Source organism: Aulostomus chinensis, chromosome 16, assembly GCF_037954235.1.
Source record: "Aulostomus chinensis isolate RoL2024-O1b breed Wild chromosome 16, RoL_Achi_v1.0, whole genome shotgun sequence".
Taxonomy (NCBI): Eukaryota; Metazoa; Chordata; class Actinopteri; order Syngnathiformes; family Aulostomidae; genus Aulostomus; species Aulostomus chinensis.
The window spans coordinates 26,102,304-26,118,602 of record NC_141335.1 but is presented as its reverse complement, the minus strand read 5'-3'; the positions used below and the strand labels follow the sequence as shown (position 1 = coordinate 26,118,602).

At 46.5% G+C, this 16,299-nt stretch overlaps 2 protein-coding genes across 9 annotated transcripts in view; one reads left to right on the top strand and one right to left on the bottom strand.

Moving 5' to 3' along the window:
• Nucleotides 1–216: 216 nt before the first annotated feature.
• LOC147248007 (isoaspartyl peptidase/L-asparaginase) lies at nt 217–6,401 on the bottom strand. Of its 5 annotated transcripts, XM_086181484.1 has the most exons (8): nt 6,110–6,401; nt 4,758–4,954; nt 3,951–4,093; nt 3,683–3,846; nt 2,714–2,832; nt 2,344–2,454; nt 1,844–2,003; nt 217–1,770 (listed from the first exon to the last, which is right to left on the bottom strand). In XM_086181484.1, coding segments are annotated over exons 2-8 (885 nt in total). In that variant the 5' UTR covers nt 4,945–4,954; nt 6,110–6,401; the 3' UTR covers nt 217–1,769. The 5 variants fall into 5 exon arrangements, with proteins under 5 accessions (XP_086037610.1, XP_086037609.1, XP_086037607.1 ...); XM_086181483.1 differs by having other exon boundaries at nt 218–2,003; nt 6,005–6,401; XM_086181481.1 differs by having other exon boundaries at nt 219–2,003; nt 6,000–6,401.
• The window catches only part of khdrbs2 (KH domain containing, RNA binding, signal transduction associated 2), a 61,486-nt gene continuing 50,777 nt past the window's right edge, over nt 5,591–16,299 (top strand). For 2 of the 4 annotated variants that reach the window (XM_086181477.1, XM_086181478.1), the window contains exons 1-3: nt 5,592–5,671; nt 7,326–8,174; nt 8,693–9,627. In XM_086181477.1, the coding sequence (XP_086037603.1) occupies nt 9,537–9,627 (91 nt within the window). In that variant the 5' untranslated portion in view covers nt 5,592–5,671; nt 7,326–8,174; nt 8,693–9,536. Of the gene's footprint in view, nt 5,672–6,791; nt 8,175–8,692; nt 9,628–16,299 lie in introns of those variants that run through there. The other 2 variants (XM_086181479.1, XM_086181476.1) reach the window with 2 other exon arrangements.

The window sequence follows — 16,299 nt, the reverse complement described above, 5'->3', positions numbered from 1 at the left end:
CGCTAGCACTAATAAGTATTGAAAAGCTTGTTTTTTTTCATCCAATTCAAAATTTCCTATCTCTAAATTGCTCCTTTTTTTAGGTTGTAAAACTGCTTATGGTGTAAAAATGTCCATTTGCTGAAGCGTGAAGCTCAAGGGTTAAAACACAGAGTTGAACCATGTTTTCGTTGATTCATAATTTCATTTATTAAACTGTTTTGAATGCGGGAGAAGGTCAAAGAGGTGACGAAATCTTGAAACTTGGAGTTATTTCCTTTTGTTAAAATGGTTTTAATCAGAGGAGAAGACAGTACCATTCAGGAGCCCTGATGAAGTCAAGGAATTGATCATCACAAACTTTTGATTGACACCAAGCCCCACACACAACATTATTACAAGATGGTGTCAATATACTGCTTGTAGCCTCTGGAACAAAAAAACATGGAACATTGTTTAAAGTCAGTAAACAGTTTATGTAGCAGTTTCATTATGTTTTATACGACCCAACAAAATCAAGTGAGCGTGTTTCTGGAAGCGTCTCTGCCTTCCAGAGCTTCAGTCACAGTGGGAGCAAATAATTATCTTATCTCATTAAAAGTCTGAATCAGAATTGTGCTCATTAAGAGTTTTGTTCCAAGTTGAGCAGCTATTGTTTGAAAATATGAAGTCAAGCCAACAACACTGCCAGCCAAATGAAGAACAAGCTCATGAATGCGACCATTGTTGTGTTAACCACTCCGTGAAAGAGCGTTTCACGAAAGCTGCTTGAAAAGCACCAACAAGCAAGTTTGTAGAGGGAATGAAGAGATGCGTGTCGACAAAACAGCTTGACAAGAGCCTTTTATTCCATGCCACTTAATCCTATCATTGTTAGAAATCAGCAACTCACAGAATTACAGCCTACTTTCAATCCCATCGATGATTAAACAGCGTTCAGCAGCAACGCCAGAACAGTTTCACTTATTTACTGCTCAGTATTTTATTTTGGATTTGAAGGCACGTGATGCTGGTGTCAACTCATGAAATAAACTCATCCATGAATGAAACAGAATTAATAGATACTGCTGTTATGTTCTATTTGTGAAATTGTTCAAATCACATTCAGATTATATGTGATGTACTTTTAATGGGGTCACCCAGATTAGGACCTCCAGCATTCAGAGTGAAGCCACCTTCTGATCGGAGAAACGCATGTCGTAAATGCAGAGATGCACTCAAACAAGGACCGTTGTCCTGGAGAAGACAGTCTTATGTGATACAATTGCATGTGCAACATTTCGGCATTCAGAGTTCAGAGGGTTAGACTCAGACAGCCAATCAGAGCAGAGAACTGGGGCCAACAAGTAACATTCCAATACTTCCAAGTTAAATTGCTCTAGAGACTGCAAGATGTAGAAATGGGACCGAACACGCCATTAATGCAAACCGTGATTCAAGTACGATGGTTCTTGTTATCGCGTGACATAAAGTACATCTGCCTCAATCAAAACATTCTGTTAACATTCATTAGAATTTCCACTGGTTTACCCACAGTTAAACGTGCATCCGTAACCTCCGGAAAAAGTCTCAGTAAACAACACAAGTGTGATTCTTCGAAGTCTTTCTACCAGGGAAGTATCATTCTGATGGCCCTCCACTGGATAGTAGTGAGGTTACTGACTGTTTCATTCCCAGATGACGTGAACAGATGATGAGCTACGTTTCAGTCCAAGTCCTGACCTCCTGATCACTCTCGTCTTTAGTTTTGGCTCCAGATAATCACAGTACAAGGCAGCAGAACACGGCTCTCTATTTAGATAATAAGGATAAATGTCATTAGGACAAATGCTCCTTTAATCTTTCACTGGGGTTTAATCCGTACCACAGCACATCCTGCTCCACTGCTGCCCAGGCCATTCGCTCGGTGCTGAAGGTGGCGGCCCACTGGCCCGCCGGAGAAACCACGATGACTCCTCCGGCACCGCGCACTCGCTCGCCCATGTACTGCAGAGACAAGTGGGAAGCATCTGCCAGAGATTTACCTGGGTGGAGGAGGAGAAGTACGAAAAATTAACTTAACAGTAAAAATTACGGAACGACTGTGTGGTCACATCATTGCACAGTTAATAGACCCTTTAATAACATTTGCACATATTTCGCTAACAAGCAGGACATTCTAAAAGCTCTAGATCATCTGACATCATCTCTCTAAAAGCACATCTAGAAACAAACACTTGATGTGGCATCACCAGAAAAAGTCTAGGGTGGAAAAATGCAATGAATATTTGACTTTCAGGAGTTAAATTGAAATATACAGCACGACCAGATTAGGTGAGGGAGAGTGAATGTGAAGTTAAATGTCCATCAAGCTTGATACTTGACCTTGTTCAACATGGGAGAGGATCCGTCTGGCCAGCGTCACCTTCAGGATGGACTCTCCGTGGCCGGTGCAAGACACGGCACCACTCAGGTTGTCCGCATATCCTCCAGAGCCTTCATGACAACGCAGAAGAGGAAAACAACGTTGGATCAATCACTGGAACTGGAATCAGACACATTCACACGCTGGTTTCTAAAAGTGGAGAAAAATTCAAATTTGAAATTTTAAGCAAAAAGCTGTTAAGACACAGTGGCCGTAAGAAGTGGCACGAAGCATGTTTTACATTGAGAAAGTAGAAATAAAATGAATTGCTGTTTTTCTTAAACAGACCCTGGTGGGTCTAAGTAGAGCAGGTTAAGAATGAAATCCTACCAACGATGGGACAGTCTCCTACTCTGCCAACCATTTTATTTCTGATTCCTCCAGTTGATGTCGCACATGCAACATTCCCAGAAGAGTCGACTGCAACTGCTCCAACAGTGTCGTGTGCCCTGAAATAACAAAAATATGCATGACTGGAGCACGTCTGTACGCTGCAGGAGTATCAAAGAGCAGTTCCCCAGAATCAAACAAGCACACAGCTCATTCTCTGCAAACAAACACTTTCCTCAGCTCGAAATAAAAGAACTGGTTGAGTGGGCTTTTAACTACCAATTGTAAAATAGAACGAAGCAGGATAATAGGCCTCTAAATCACAGTGTAATACAATATTAATGAAATCAGTTGCAAAGGTTATCTGCTCTGAAGACAAACATTCCTTTGTTTACATCTCTCATATTTATTCCACTGAAATGTTAAAAGGGATCTATTAGGCTCATTTGCAGCTTTCAAAAGTTTCAGGTTTGTGAAGTAAGATATGCACACGCGCGCACACACACACACACAAATACTTGATGCCGATTTTTTGAACCAGCAGCAGCCAGTGAGAGTAACACACAGCAACATTCATGTTTCCAGGAGCAGCTTCAGTCCAGCCAAGCAGCCCACTACGTCCAAACACTGAGTTCCTCCAGGTGATTGATGTCATCATCATCATCATCATCATCATCACGAGGAAGAGCCCACTGTCCTCCCTCAGCCTTCACCCGATCACATCACGCCCACAGAAGGTCACGATGTGCTGACGTTCGCTTCTCATTAAAGCAGAAAACCCAGTGGAAATCAACTGATTACCACGTTTACATGTTGCCTGACATGTCCTGACAGGTTAAACAGGTATGCAGTGGTTCACTCTACACAGCGAGAAGCGAGAAGAAATTATGACTCAGGATCTTCATATTTGAGAGTTCAGGCTGAAAGGAAACAGCCTTCTGATTCCTCAGCTGTCCATCTAAGACCCACCAGCGAGAGCTGAAGTCCTCCTGCACGCCAGTGGTGTAATTCTTGTGCTTCAGCCATTCGGCCTTCTCAAACTCTGTCACCAGTGTGTCAGAGGGCACTGAGACCACGCCCACACTCTCTGCAAACAGGTTCGCACCTTGGCCAGTCAACAGGACGTGGTCGGTCTGCGGACGACCATGAAAGCAAACGTGAGGGAAATTATTTGATACCAGGTAATAACAGCAACGTATCAGTTCATACTTTAGATGCAAATTATTAAAGTCGACACCTTCTCCATCACCGCCCGTGCCAGTGAAACAGGGTTGGCGATGTTCCTCACAGAAGACACTGCGCCGCAGGAAAGCGTCCTTCCATCCATGATGACGGCATCCAGCTCCACATCTCCATCCATATTCAGAGCTGCTCCGTGGCCTAGGATCACCCGTGAACACTCAGACAACAGCTCAGAGGAATCAGCAGCTGATGGTGCCAGTGAGTGCACCACCACACGAGTGTTTGCTTGGTCTGACCACTCAAGTTCAGGGCCATGACATCTGAGGATGTTACCTGCTATACCACCAGAAGTCCACAAGGTGGTGACACTACAACAGGAGGTCAGTCAGTGCTCTTCTATCTCAGGGTGGCATTGGACCCTGCCTGAAGGTTTTCTAGGCCATGTAATGAGTCTCCTAGCACAGCAGCTAATGACGGTGGGTCTCACACGCTCCTGCATGGTGACCTCATGTTATTCAGGAATTCAACAGTTCAGGCCAAGCAGAGTAGCTTCGTAAAACCTCTAAAATGCTGACAGACTTTAACAGATCCTTCTGAGATACGAGCAGACGCTGAGGATGAGTCTCATAATGAGTGAAATAAGCTCATTGCTCCCGTGAAGCCCACGGTGGGTGAATGTCTCCAGGAGGTGGAGCCTGTGTGCTGCAGTAAACATTCATTTATTCAGGAGGCTGCTGCTTGGTGCCTGGCTGCTGTGCGGACAGGCGGGGACAGTTTTAAAGTATCATGCCTGTCCTGCTAGAAATGAAAACCACTCTTCTGTGATGCAAGCAGCAGAGAAGAACCAGCTCTGTCTGTTTACCTGCGTTAAACATGGGGTTATCCTCCAGGGCCCTCACGGCGGACTCAACAGCATCAAGCGCACTCCCTCCTCTCTTCAGCACAGCGAACCCTTCACGGGCTGCAGCCTTCACGCCATCAACGGAGGCCTTGGTGAGGTCATCCGGGATGCTCCACGCTCCACCGTGCACCACCATGACAGCAGACATCTTTGCATTCCTTCAAGAAAAGTCGATAATGGAGTCCAATACAAGTCATGCCAGAGGAATGGCCAGGCTTTACTAATGCAGACACAGGGGACAAATTATAGGAAAACCCCCAACAAGTAAGTGAAGATCAACACAACAGCTTCCAAACACATCACAACTAAGGGTTTGATGATGGAAATGATGTCATTCTTATTCTGTGGCCAATTTAGTTTTGAACCTCTAAAAAGGTAAGAGAGTGAAGGAATGATAATCAATAATGTAGCAGATCCAGAGACATTCAGCTACACTATAAACATAAATGATATTATATTCAATACATCTGAAAGTATACATGTCTACTTTTTAAAAGATAATTAAAATACTGGAATATTCCATTCATCCCTGGGAATGAGAGCTACAAACAACCCAAAAATAATGAGTGAATACTCATGTTATTCAATTCAAATTCATAATTAAAAATGAGTCACTTCAATTGTGCCAAGGCCATCAACTTATTCTTGGGTACGAGTTAAAAATGGAATTCAGGTTCTTCAGTTGCAAGATGATTCGAACCTTTGACCTTGGAAAGAGCCTGGAAAAGCCTTGAGACGAGCTCAAGGTCCAGACCAGTTCCGGAGCACAAGCTGCTGAATGGTCGTGAAATAGTTGTGAAGTCGAACTTTTAAAGGAACAACCTTGGAAAAGTGTGTTTTCACACAGACTTCCTCCTGCAGGGACGCTCGCACAGGTCAGGTGACCGTCATTCATGACCCACAGTGTCCATCTTAGCAGGAATCTCGCCTGCTGTTCTTCCTGCTGCTTCGGTTGGAGGTTTGCGCTTCGCTGGGTGAAATGCATTGGTGGTGTTTACATTTTAGTCCACCAACAATGTTTGACGTCACTGACGTTATTTGTGACCGAGTGTTTGTTAAGTTCATCCAAGTTTTCTGACGTTATTTGTGACCGAGTGTTTGTTAAGTTCATCTAAGTTTTCTGATCAGACTCGCTCAACCGGAAGTTATAGGCTCGCGTCATCAAGTACCAACGGTTTCCCAGCACCGTTAACGTTATCTTACCTTACCTGCGCTCGATGACGCAGTTACAGCGCGTGCGTGGCCGCCACCTGCCTACCGCGTGAACGTTCCTAGAGTTCTCATGTAAAACGGTGAAACTGTTCTCGACTTACGGTTCGTGCTCTCCGCTCTTTCTCGCCAGAGACAGCAGCTCCGCGGAGACAAGTGGCTCAGGAACGTGGGAAATAAAAAGAAAACGTCTTTGGGAGGAGGGGAACTTGCTCCTGCGTGACGTCACACGCCATTTTGCGTAACCACAAGACCAGAAAACTATTAACGGCTGCGAATGTGGCAAAGTCTGCTGCCATAAAAGAACTTTGCCCTAAACGTGTAAAACGGCAGCTGAACCCTGGACAGCAGCGCGCGGTCCTGACAGTCACCACACCCACGGGTCAAATCTGAGCTGTGAGAAGATTTAGGGTGTCCTCCCTGGCCCCCTTCATGATCACCTGACAATCATCAACGCTCATATCAAGTGATAGATGCAGGCCAGGTAACCTGAAAGGTCAGGAGGTCAGACGCGCCAGCAGCCACGGCGACCAGCCTCCCAACAGCACGACTCGCGTGTCACAGATGAGCTCAGCGCTTCAGTGTGCAGACTTTGCAGATTTGATTCATTTGTGTGTTGAATCATTTGGTCGGGACCCGCGCGCCGCTGCCGTCCAGGGCTCAGCTGCGGGTGTTCAGGGTGTTTGGGCAAAGTTCTCTTATTACAGAGGACTTTTCCACATTCGCAGCAGTTTCCAGCCTGTCAGAGTGCTGGAGGTGAATGGATCCATGTTACAAACAAACCAGGTGTCCTGGTCCCTCAGCAGCCACCAGACCTCCACGCTTCACCGCGGACACACGTCACATCCACATCCAGCCGGGTCAGCACGTCAAACCCGGCTGGAAACAACATCAAAAGATGTTAAACCTCACGTTGGATGTTTAAGTGTCTGGACGATGTTTGGATTTTGGTTAATGGTTGAAACAACAACATCAAACTTCGACTGAATGACTGGATGGTCAGCAGGCTGCCCCCTGGCTGCCTGCTGGCTGGATATGCAGTACCAACACAGAGAACCCTGCACTGTGGAGTTTCCTGTTTCCTTCATCTCACGAGTCCAGAGGCAGTGTGACTCCTATGAGAGAGGAAGCATCTCAAAGAAAAGTTCAGCGAGAGTCTGATTAGATCTCTGCTTGTCAGACATTCAAAACATCAGGACATGCACTGCTGCGCTTTGACCACTGGAGGGAGGAAGATTCCACCAAATCAATTTCATCACTCGAGTATCGGTAGAACACAAGTTTGTGTATTACTATTTGCTTTTCTTGTGTCACCACCAGGCAGTATTAGAAGACCAGAGGCCGTCAGCAGTCACAGTCTGCAGGGATGCTGGATCTGCTCAACAGCAGCAGGGAAAGTTGCAGCTGCGTGGAGTTGCTGGTTCAGAACCCGACAGTGGTTCCAGTTCCAAGCACTGGTCCAAACAGCCACGAAGGGAGACCAACTTGTGGAGACAGATGTGTGACTTCTTACTCAACTGCCACCATGACAGTGAGTGAATCACCACGACACAAACCTGGATCTCCGTTGTCAACACCAAAGGTCAAGTGCGCTCGCTGTGGTCATTCACCGGCCCCTCCTGCCTCTTCACAACTCACTTCTGACTGAGTAATGAGTGTTGAGAGGCAGAAGACTTGAGGATTCACATCAAAACCAGAGCCCAGACAAGGCTCCTCGTATGTGACGCCTGTGACATTGCAGCGACCTGCTGATGTGGTCTTTACACCTCCGCCACCGAATTCACCATAGAAGCACCGACGACATCTCTCGATGAATGCGTGTCCATCAGGAGCTCAGATCCTGTAGCAGCTACAGCTGCAGTGAGTTGGCTTGGGTGTGAAAAAAATAATACAAAGATGCAACATTTGAAAATAATGCTTTTTACCGCAACCACTCAGTACTGCACGCCGGCTGAGAAGAGTGAATAACTGCCCAAGATACAAGCCACAGGGGGGCTGTTTAATCTGTGCAAGATACAACACCTCTGTAGAAGCTTCGGCCCTCAATTCAGCTGAAGAAAAATGCCCTAAAATCAGAGTGGATCTGTTTGGAGTGATTTTATTGGAGTGGATTTACAAGTTCATTAAGGAAAAGAAGACAAATGAATAACAATGCAAAGAAAATCCAGGGTAAACAAGAAATGAGGGCGCTGGTATCGCACCTCCTCCCTTCCCACGATGCACTGAAAACAAGCACATATGTTTTCCTTTTCCATTGCTAAACAGAGCGTTGGGACCTTGAAGGCTGGAGGTCTTTAAATAAGTACAATTAAACTAGAGACAACATATAAATGTCAAGGACACTGAAGACAGGAGCATTACCAGCTATTACATGTTTACTTTGTCCTCTTTATGCGATGGAAGCTTTACTCTGGGATGTATCTAATGAGAAAATAGTGTCTTGAGCACCAGAAAGGAACACAATGTCCTCCAGAGAAATCTGCAGCCATTTGTTCTGTACCACAGACACCAGAGCATTATTTTCGTGTTCAGGTTTTATAGAACATTTTTCACTTGTTGCCAGAGATACATGGAGCAGCATCCCGGACTCGGACCTCACAGGACCAGAACACGGCGATTTGTCTCGACTGAACCGAGAAAGTAAAATGTTTGCTGATGTTCACTGGGTTTCTTATTCTCTCCTCCAGGAAGCTCAAGTTCTCTGTGGCGTTTGCCTGCTGCCAGGACGACACCACAATAATGAGGCTGGTTGTGGAGAGCTGAGATGAGCCGAGGAAGAACCCGTTACATCCAGGAACATGTGGGTCATAGCGCCACCTCGTGGAAATAGGAAGTTACCTTTCTGTTTCACACTGACTCCTGGTCTTAGGGGGATGGACCAGTGGTCAGAACCTCCTGCAGAACTTGGTGATGGGTTCCCGTGGAGACAGGGTTCCAGGGATCCTCTCAGCAGGACTGCAGCGGTGGGAGCAGTTGGACGCTCCAATCACCCGCTGTCTCCACGCGTTCTCACGCTGCTTTAGACGTGACAAGGACTGGCCTGACTTCTGATGGTCAGGCTGTTACTGCAGAACTCAAATGTTTTTCCCTTTTTCTTTCTCACATAAAACACAAAATGTGTAAAACTTCCAGAAAATCAGTGAATCCACAGACTTGCAGTCCTGCCAGGACCGATCCCCTCCAAGCACACTGTCCAATTACCAATGTGAGTGGGAAAAGCCTGTCTGTGTGTTTGTGTGTGTGTGTGTGTGTGTGTGTGTGTGTGTGTGTGTGGGCAGTGCCAGTGCCGGAATATGTCCAATAGTGTCGCTGAGGGGCGGGGAGCAGCGCAGGCTGCAGACCCAGTGAGGCGAGCGTCTGGCGGGGTGCCGGGGAGAGGCAGCAGGCAGCAGGCGGTGGTGGCGGAGGGAGATGATGGGCTCACACCTCTGAAGCTCAACTCAACCTCCAGTCAAGCAGCTCGGAGACCCGGGAGTCTCGCAGTGGTGGTGCTCAGCACTTGTAGACAGCAGGAGCTCCGCGGGGACCAGGATGCATCCGGACAAGTGTTTACCTGAGCTGGTGGCGGAGAGGAACACCCTGGACCCCTCCTTCGTGCACGCGGTGCGGCTGCTGGCCGAAGGTAAGGCTCGAATGTCACGTGGTCGTGTGTTTGACGGCGATGTGGACATTTCCTCTTCTTCTCTCTGGCTGGATGCAATTTGCGGGGCTTTTGGAGCCGCGTGGAACTTTTTGTGCCGGTCCCCTATCAACCATTGAACAGAGAGTAAAGTTGGAGGAGCTCCCGGGTCTCTGAGCTGCCGGGTCCTTCAGGATCGATCAGTCTACACAGTGACGGATCAGGTGTGAATTTGAAGGAATTGCCGTCATAGTGTGATTGACAGGAGTGCTTCACCTGTCAGGTGTTGGACGGTGGGTCACTCCATCTGCACAGGGCTGGAGTTCTCAGCTCAGGATATCGGGAAGTTGCTTTCTGGGAAACTTTCTTCCTTCATAATGAAACACAGAAACACTCGTGGTTCTGTTGATTTTGTGCAAGAGAAATCTAAGAGCACGTAGAATTTGAACACGAGCGTTCAGACAGTCCAGCTGAGATGCTGAAGTTCCCTGAAGGGCCTGGTCTCTTCCCTCTGACTGAGGATCGTCTCCAGCAGGCTGAATAATCAGCAGCAGGAGACTGAAAGTAGCCTTGGTCTCATTCATTCCCTGGGAGTGAGTCACCTTTAACGAGAAGCTTATCTGTGCACCGCCAACAGGAGGAATCAGCTCAGTCTCAACAAGAACGCTGCCTGTGCTTGTGTTTCTGCAGCCATGGACGCTGAAGGAAGGTTGGAACGTGCTGAGTTGATGAATGAAAGCTGATTAATTATTGAGTCATTCAGCCACATGTTCACATTGAGAGTAGAGGAGGACAAGCAGGAGAGAAAGAAACTGAATTTGTTCACTATTGTGGGCTGATGTGTGTCAGGGACGGTCACTGGTAGGCTGGACCGACTTGCAGGATGCATAAAAATCAGAGTTGAAACAAAGAATAAAGCAAACTCCAACACAGTATTTTGCTAAAGGATTTAAAGCATTTTTATTTATCAGAAGACTTTTCAACATCATGAAAATAAAAAGAGGCAAAGGGCCTCCAGCAGCGTTTCTTAAAAAGACACCTGAAGAAACGAATAAATAAAAAGATCAGGGAGCTGGAGGCTGCAGCACAGCCCGCGTTTTCAACTGATATCATTCATCAGCCTTCTGCTTTAAAAACAAAAATTGGATCTAATAACCAATCAGAATGATAATCTGTCCACTCCTGGGATTAATTCACAATGTCACATGATTCACAGAATGCTGTCGACTGTCACCTGGACAAACGTCAGTCAGCCGTGACTACGAAACGAACATAAAATGAATATAATTCTTAAACAGGAAGTTAGACAGGAAATAGTTTGCGTCCTCCTCCTGGACTGAATGGAAACACTTCCTGTTGAAATGACGAGATACCTGGCGGTCGTCACGAGCTGTGGTGAAAATTAAAAATATAATTTTCATGCTTCCTACACACTCGTCAGGAGAACAGTTCCATTTGAGACCCTGTAGCCTTGAGAACAGATCAAGTCCAGATCTTGATGCTTAATTTTTCACATAATTTGCTTAATATGCGTGACACAGAGCGATATCACCTCAATTACCAGCAGTCATACAGCTCATTTTTATGAAAAGAAATTCAGTTTGCAAGGTCAGCGAGGCTGGAGTTTCCACCCACAGCAGCCAACATCATCAGTGCGACCAACAGTCAGTCTTACGACGATGAGCAGGCTCAGCGTGATGGGCGCCGTGTGAAATCATCACCACACCGCTTGTTAGCATCTCGCCAGGCTGAAAGGAGCTCAACCACGACTATCAGAGCAAATCTGCAGATGTAAAGCTGTAATCCTGCACCACTCACATCCCACCATGACACGGATGTACTGGGCCCTCTCCCTAGAGCAGGGGAGGGCAACCCTGTGCCATGGAGGGCCGTGTGTGTGCAGGCTCTCCCTCCAGCACTTTAACAGGTGATTCCACTGATTAACACACCTTCAGCCACAGAAGAGAGTTAATCAGTGGAATCACCTGTTAAAGTGCTGGAGGGAGAACCTGCACACACACGGCCCTCCATGGCACAGGGTTGCCCACCCCTGCCCGAGATGATGCTGCCTCCAACAATCACGTGTCTGGGAATCTGATTCGCTTCCTCTCTTGTGTCTGACGCCTCGTGTTTGCTTTCACAGTTATGACTCCACTGAACGTTATTCATGGGAAATACTCAAACTTGATTGAACTGTATTGATTAGCCGTGGCGTCCTCCCAGCATCCGAGGATCGCGTGATAACCCTGTGACCAACAGGATGCTAACTGAGCTAATTCCTGTTGAGTGGGAGCCGTTAGTTGAGTGGCCTATGAAGTCGGCTCCTGCACGCCGTGCCTTTTTGAATTCACCTCTGACGAAAGGACAGTTGTATGAAATTAGTTGGTGCGTCAGACAAGAACATGAAGCATGAAACCGATCCCAGCGCCAGAGCCCATCTTTAAGATGAGGAGTTTTACTCACAGTTTCAAGTTGTAATGAACCGTTTCACTGGTTGTCATGTGACCACAAGGAAAACACAGGCAGAGTTTTTATAATAAAATATGAATATGAACCAGCTTGCACAGCAGAGCCCTGGTCCACTGAAATGGAAGGGGGTCATAATTAATGTAATTAGTTATCAATTATTAATTACTGCAATGATTAGAAATATGAAAGCCTGACTTGGAGGACGCACGTGATCCAGACATGTCATGTCACATATGCACTCACGCCGATGAAGTAAACTTCCTATTAATTCAGATATTTCATATCCACTTTTTGCAGGGCTGATTTGTATGTTAATCCATGTTGGCAGTGTAATCGACCGAAACTGATAGCTGCTGTCTGAGCGTGAACCCTTTTAGTAGTTTAGTAGAGAGGTTGGTGCAGCAACACATCTGCTTCACAATCACTGAATTCTACCAAACATCGACATGTGTAGAAGCTCGAAGCAGCCTCGCCCCGGCGGCCATGTTGTTCCCAGTTTATGGGTTCAGTGTCTTGCTCAAGGACACTTCGACATGGCACCGGGGTCGAGGATCGAACCAGCGACCCTTCGGTGGCTAGACGGCCACTCTACCCCTGAGCCACGCCGCCCAGCCAGTGCAGGTCGTCATGCCGATACCATCCATGCTGGAAACAGAGATTAGAATTACGTCAGTTCCTATGACACACACACACACACACACACACACACAGTCAAGGTTGTGTCAAAGCATTCACACGACTGATGACACAGTTTCATGTAAATATATTTGTCTCTTGTATATTTGAAGATCTGAGATTCTGAATGTTCCGTATGTACGTTGTTAGAACTGCCGGAACATTTGGTCATTGTCCTGAACACGGATGGAACCGAGTCTGGCGAGGAGCTCAGGGCTGGAACTAAGTTTGAATAACACGTGCTCCCTCTCTTAGCCTCGCAGTCACGTGCTCGTCTCACCATTGACTCGTTCAGCACACTTTGGCTTCGCAGGCTTGTAGCGGATGTGTTGTAGTTTTTGATCAGGTTTTCAGCGCGGCCATCGAAGCGAGGCCTGCTCCGTCGCCAGCAGCGAGAGACGAAGCTGACCCGGTGATAAGACCCATCAAAAGGACACAAAAATTACATTTCAGAAAAGTGAGACATCACATTATGTTTCCTGCATTTAGCTGACGCTCTTATCAGGAGTAACTTACAATGAGTGCACGGGTCGAATAAGATTAAATTCCAAGGTCACAAGCATTTCAAGCACCAGCAGTGAGTGGAAGCGCCACAATAGATGACGGATATCAGGTGATATTACCGTCCCTCGAGAGTGGTCACATACATCAGGCCAGTTGTAAATACTGAAATAAGAGATAAACAGGAAGTGGATTATGAAAGGAACCAAATCAGGACACGTACGAGTGGCCTGGTGTGTCCTGGGGTTGTCATGCCGTTCTGGAGAGACTCTGTTCAACCCAACTTCAAACTGCAGAAAGGTTGCAAAAATGAGTTCTTGCTGGAACGACTGAGCTAAACAAGATGTTCAGGCTTTGTGTTTTGTGTGATATTCATCGGTGTACTTCAGAGGAAGACAAGAGGATTGATAAATGTTAAAAACAACAGCCATTCACTGAGAAAGGGAAGAGTATCCAAGAACCAAACGACAACGTACAACAAGTGCCAAACAAATTCACATCCGACTGCAGGAGTCTCGCTCACGTCCCTCCGTCAAAAGGTTCCTCGGTTTCAAAGACAAGAAAAACAAAAAAAGTGATGTAACACAGATTTTTTTGTGCAAATGTGAGTTTAATCATTTTCCTTTTATTAAATATAACTTACTTTCCTTGCAGTCATTTTACAAGTTGCCAAGCACAGAATTGATCTATTTCAAATATTAGCTCATATTTCTTGCTATGCTGGTGGATCAGGCACTCCCTGCGTGTGTTAGTGGTAGAATGACAGCAGAACTAATGAGAAAAATGTTTATTCCTAGAGCACCGAAATGAGATTATTAAATATAGATAATTCAATTTTTGTTAACAACTCTATATTTGATTATTTGAATCTGCTGACAGCAGGAGGGACGAGATTAACTGTCTTTTTCCTCCATTGTTAAGAAGACGTACGTCTGATGTTTGTTCAGGGGAGGGTGATGCTTCTGCTTGTGCGGTGGACAGATGGACGTTATCACCACATACAGCCGCCATTCACCTTCATATTTAGTCCAGCACAGACAGAATCTTTCATTCTTTTATCGTTCTAAATCGAGACTCCACTACCCCTGATTTAGGAAAACTGCAATCCCCCAACATGTCATAGCGAAGTGAACGTGTAGGATGGAGCCGGCGATGAAGAGTTGGGCTACAGGCACGATGGTGGACTCGACGGTGGTACTGCTGCTGACGGTGAAGCCCCAGATTCCAAGTAAAACACATAGGAACTCGATCAGATAGCCTGTATAAAAGCGTCTCTACCATGGCTGAGTTGGAGAACGCATGGCTGCTGGAACGCACCAGAGGTGCAGGGAGGAGAGATGGCTGGCTCTGCTACAGCTGAGCTCTTCCACAGAGCTCAGTTGGATCTGATACAAGTGAAGATGAGCGGCTGCAACTGTAGCGGCAGCAGAGACACCAGCGGTGAAGCTTCACAAGGCCTTCAGCTCCAAAATAGAAAAACGAAAGATGAATCCATGCAGCTGGAAATCTCCAGCCGGAGCGTCACAACTAAACCCAACGTGAGGCCTGAGTCGGCCGGCCAGGCGTGTTGCAGGCTCGGAGGGGGTTGTTTCCAGGCAGCTGTTCCAAACGGTGCACCATTAAGTATCAGACAACACATTAATCACCTCCACTGGACCTCACCGCCGTGCAGGAGAGAGCGAGACAGCAGCTGGCTGGAAAAGAACGCTCCAGTTTTGGTCGTGTGGAAAAAATCAAGCTGTAATTGTCTCAGTAGCAAATGAAAAACGAACTTGTTTGTGTTCGTTGTCTGAGGATTGAAGAGCACTTGATGCATCAACGAGCAAACTGTGAACAACACCAGTACCATAAATCTGTTCAGGAAATCCTCAACATGTGATGCTGAGTTAGCGTGACATCATGGGTCATCAAGGGGCTGCTGGAGGGTGAAAGCTTGAACCAACAACGGGTCACCAGATGGTCAGTTTCACAACGCAAGAGCAAACATTGTGGTGGCAACTTGATGGCAAGTTCTTGTTTTTAGTGAAGGTGCTGCAGGTGAGACGCGTGCTCGTGGACTTGTGGGGAAAATGACTCTGTGGGGTGTGCATGGTTAGTGTGTGTGTGTGTGTGTGTGTGTGTGTGTGTGTGTGTGTGTGATGGCGAGCTTATCTGATGTTTTAGTGCAGCGGAGGTTTTTCGCTGCAGTCTGATTTAAAAATACGGCAGACGCCGTGATGGACGTGTGCATGTAGTTGTGACTATTTGTCGGTAAATAAACAGTAAAATTTGTTCAACTCCACAAACATTTGAATTTTCAGCTGAAGACCAACGTGCTAGGCTAGTTGGTTCAAGTGCATGTGCCAGCTGGTCACGCTTGGTGCTACCGTGACCGAGCGCTGGTCAGGAAGGACTGTGAACAGAAGTATTTGGCCAGTTTAGCTGCTGTTAGCATCAGCCTCCATGAGTCTCAAGCTAAATAAACATGGCTGGCTCTCCCTGCATCCTGGCGTCATAAAGGGATGCAGGAGTGAAGAACACCTCTGGAAGCTCCAGCTACTAGCTCTCTCCACACTCCTGTCAGTGAGCACTTGAAATGCAAATGCACTTTTTGGGTGAAATATGACTTTAAGGAGGCCCAGCGATTCTACGTGCTGCACCGCTACCTCATTCATCTGAATGTAGAAGTCCTGCTGTTCAAGCTAAATTCAAGACACACAGTTATGATGCATGTTGAAGCTTTAAACAAGAGCTACACACAGTCAGACCCGCTGAAGATGGAGAGTCATCCACAGCCTCCCTGGGCTGTGAGCACCTCTCACGCACAGATTCAGTCTGAAACACTATTATGATTAAATGTGTATAATTTGCGTGGTTTTTAATATATCATTTGTAGGAATTGTAATTGCTTTTCAAAATCACTTTTCTCCGAACGTTCAGGATCTGATGACAGCATTCTAATTAGATTTACAGTTTAGTACTTCATCACAGTGTCAATCGTTCCTCCAGCGGTGCCCCGTTACACATCAGCTTGGCGCCGAGCGGTGAGTC

What these genes read in the sequence shown, in the direction of transcription:
- LOC147248007 (XM_086181483.1), bottom strand. Translation starts at nt 4,944, where the DNA reads ATGTCTGCTGTCATGGTGGTGCACGGTGGAGCGTGGAGCATCCCGGAT. An exon ending in CACGGGCGGTGATGGAGAAG is followed by an intron (nt 3,847 to 3,950) that starts GTGTCGACTTTA and finishes GGTCGTCCGCAG; the next exon opens with ACCGACCACGTCCTGTTGAC. An exon ending in CCTCTCCCATGTTGAACAAG is followed by an intron (nt 2,004 to 2,343) that starts GTCAAGTATCAA and finishes TCCTCCACCCAG; the next exon opens with GTAAATCTCTGGCAGATGCT.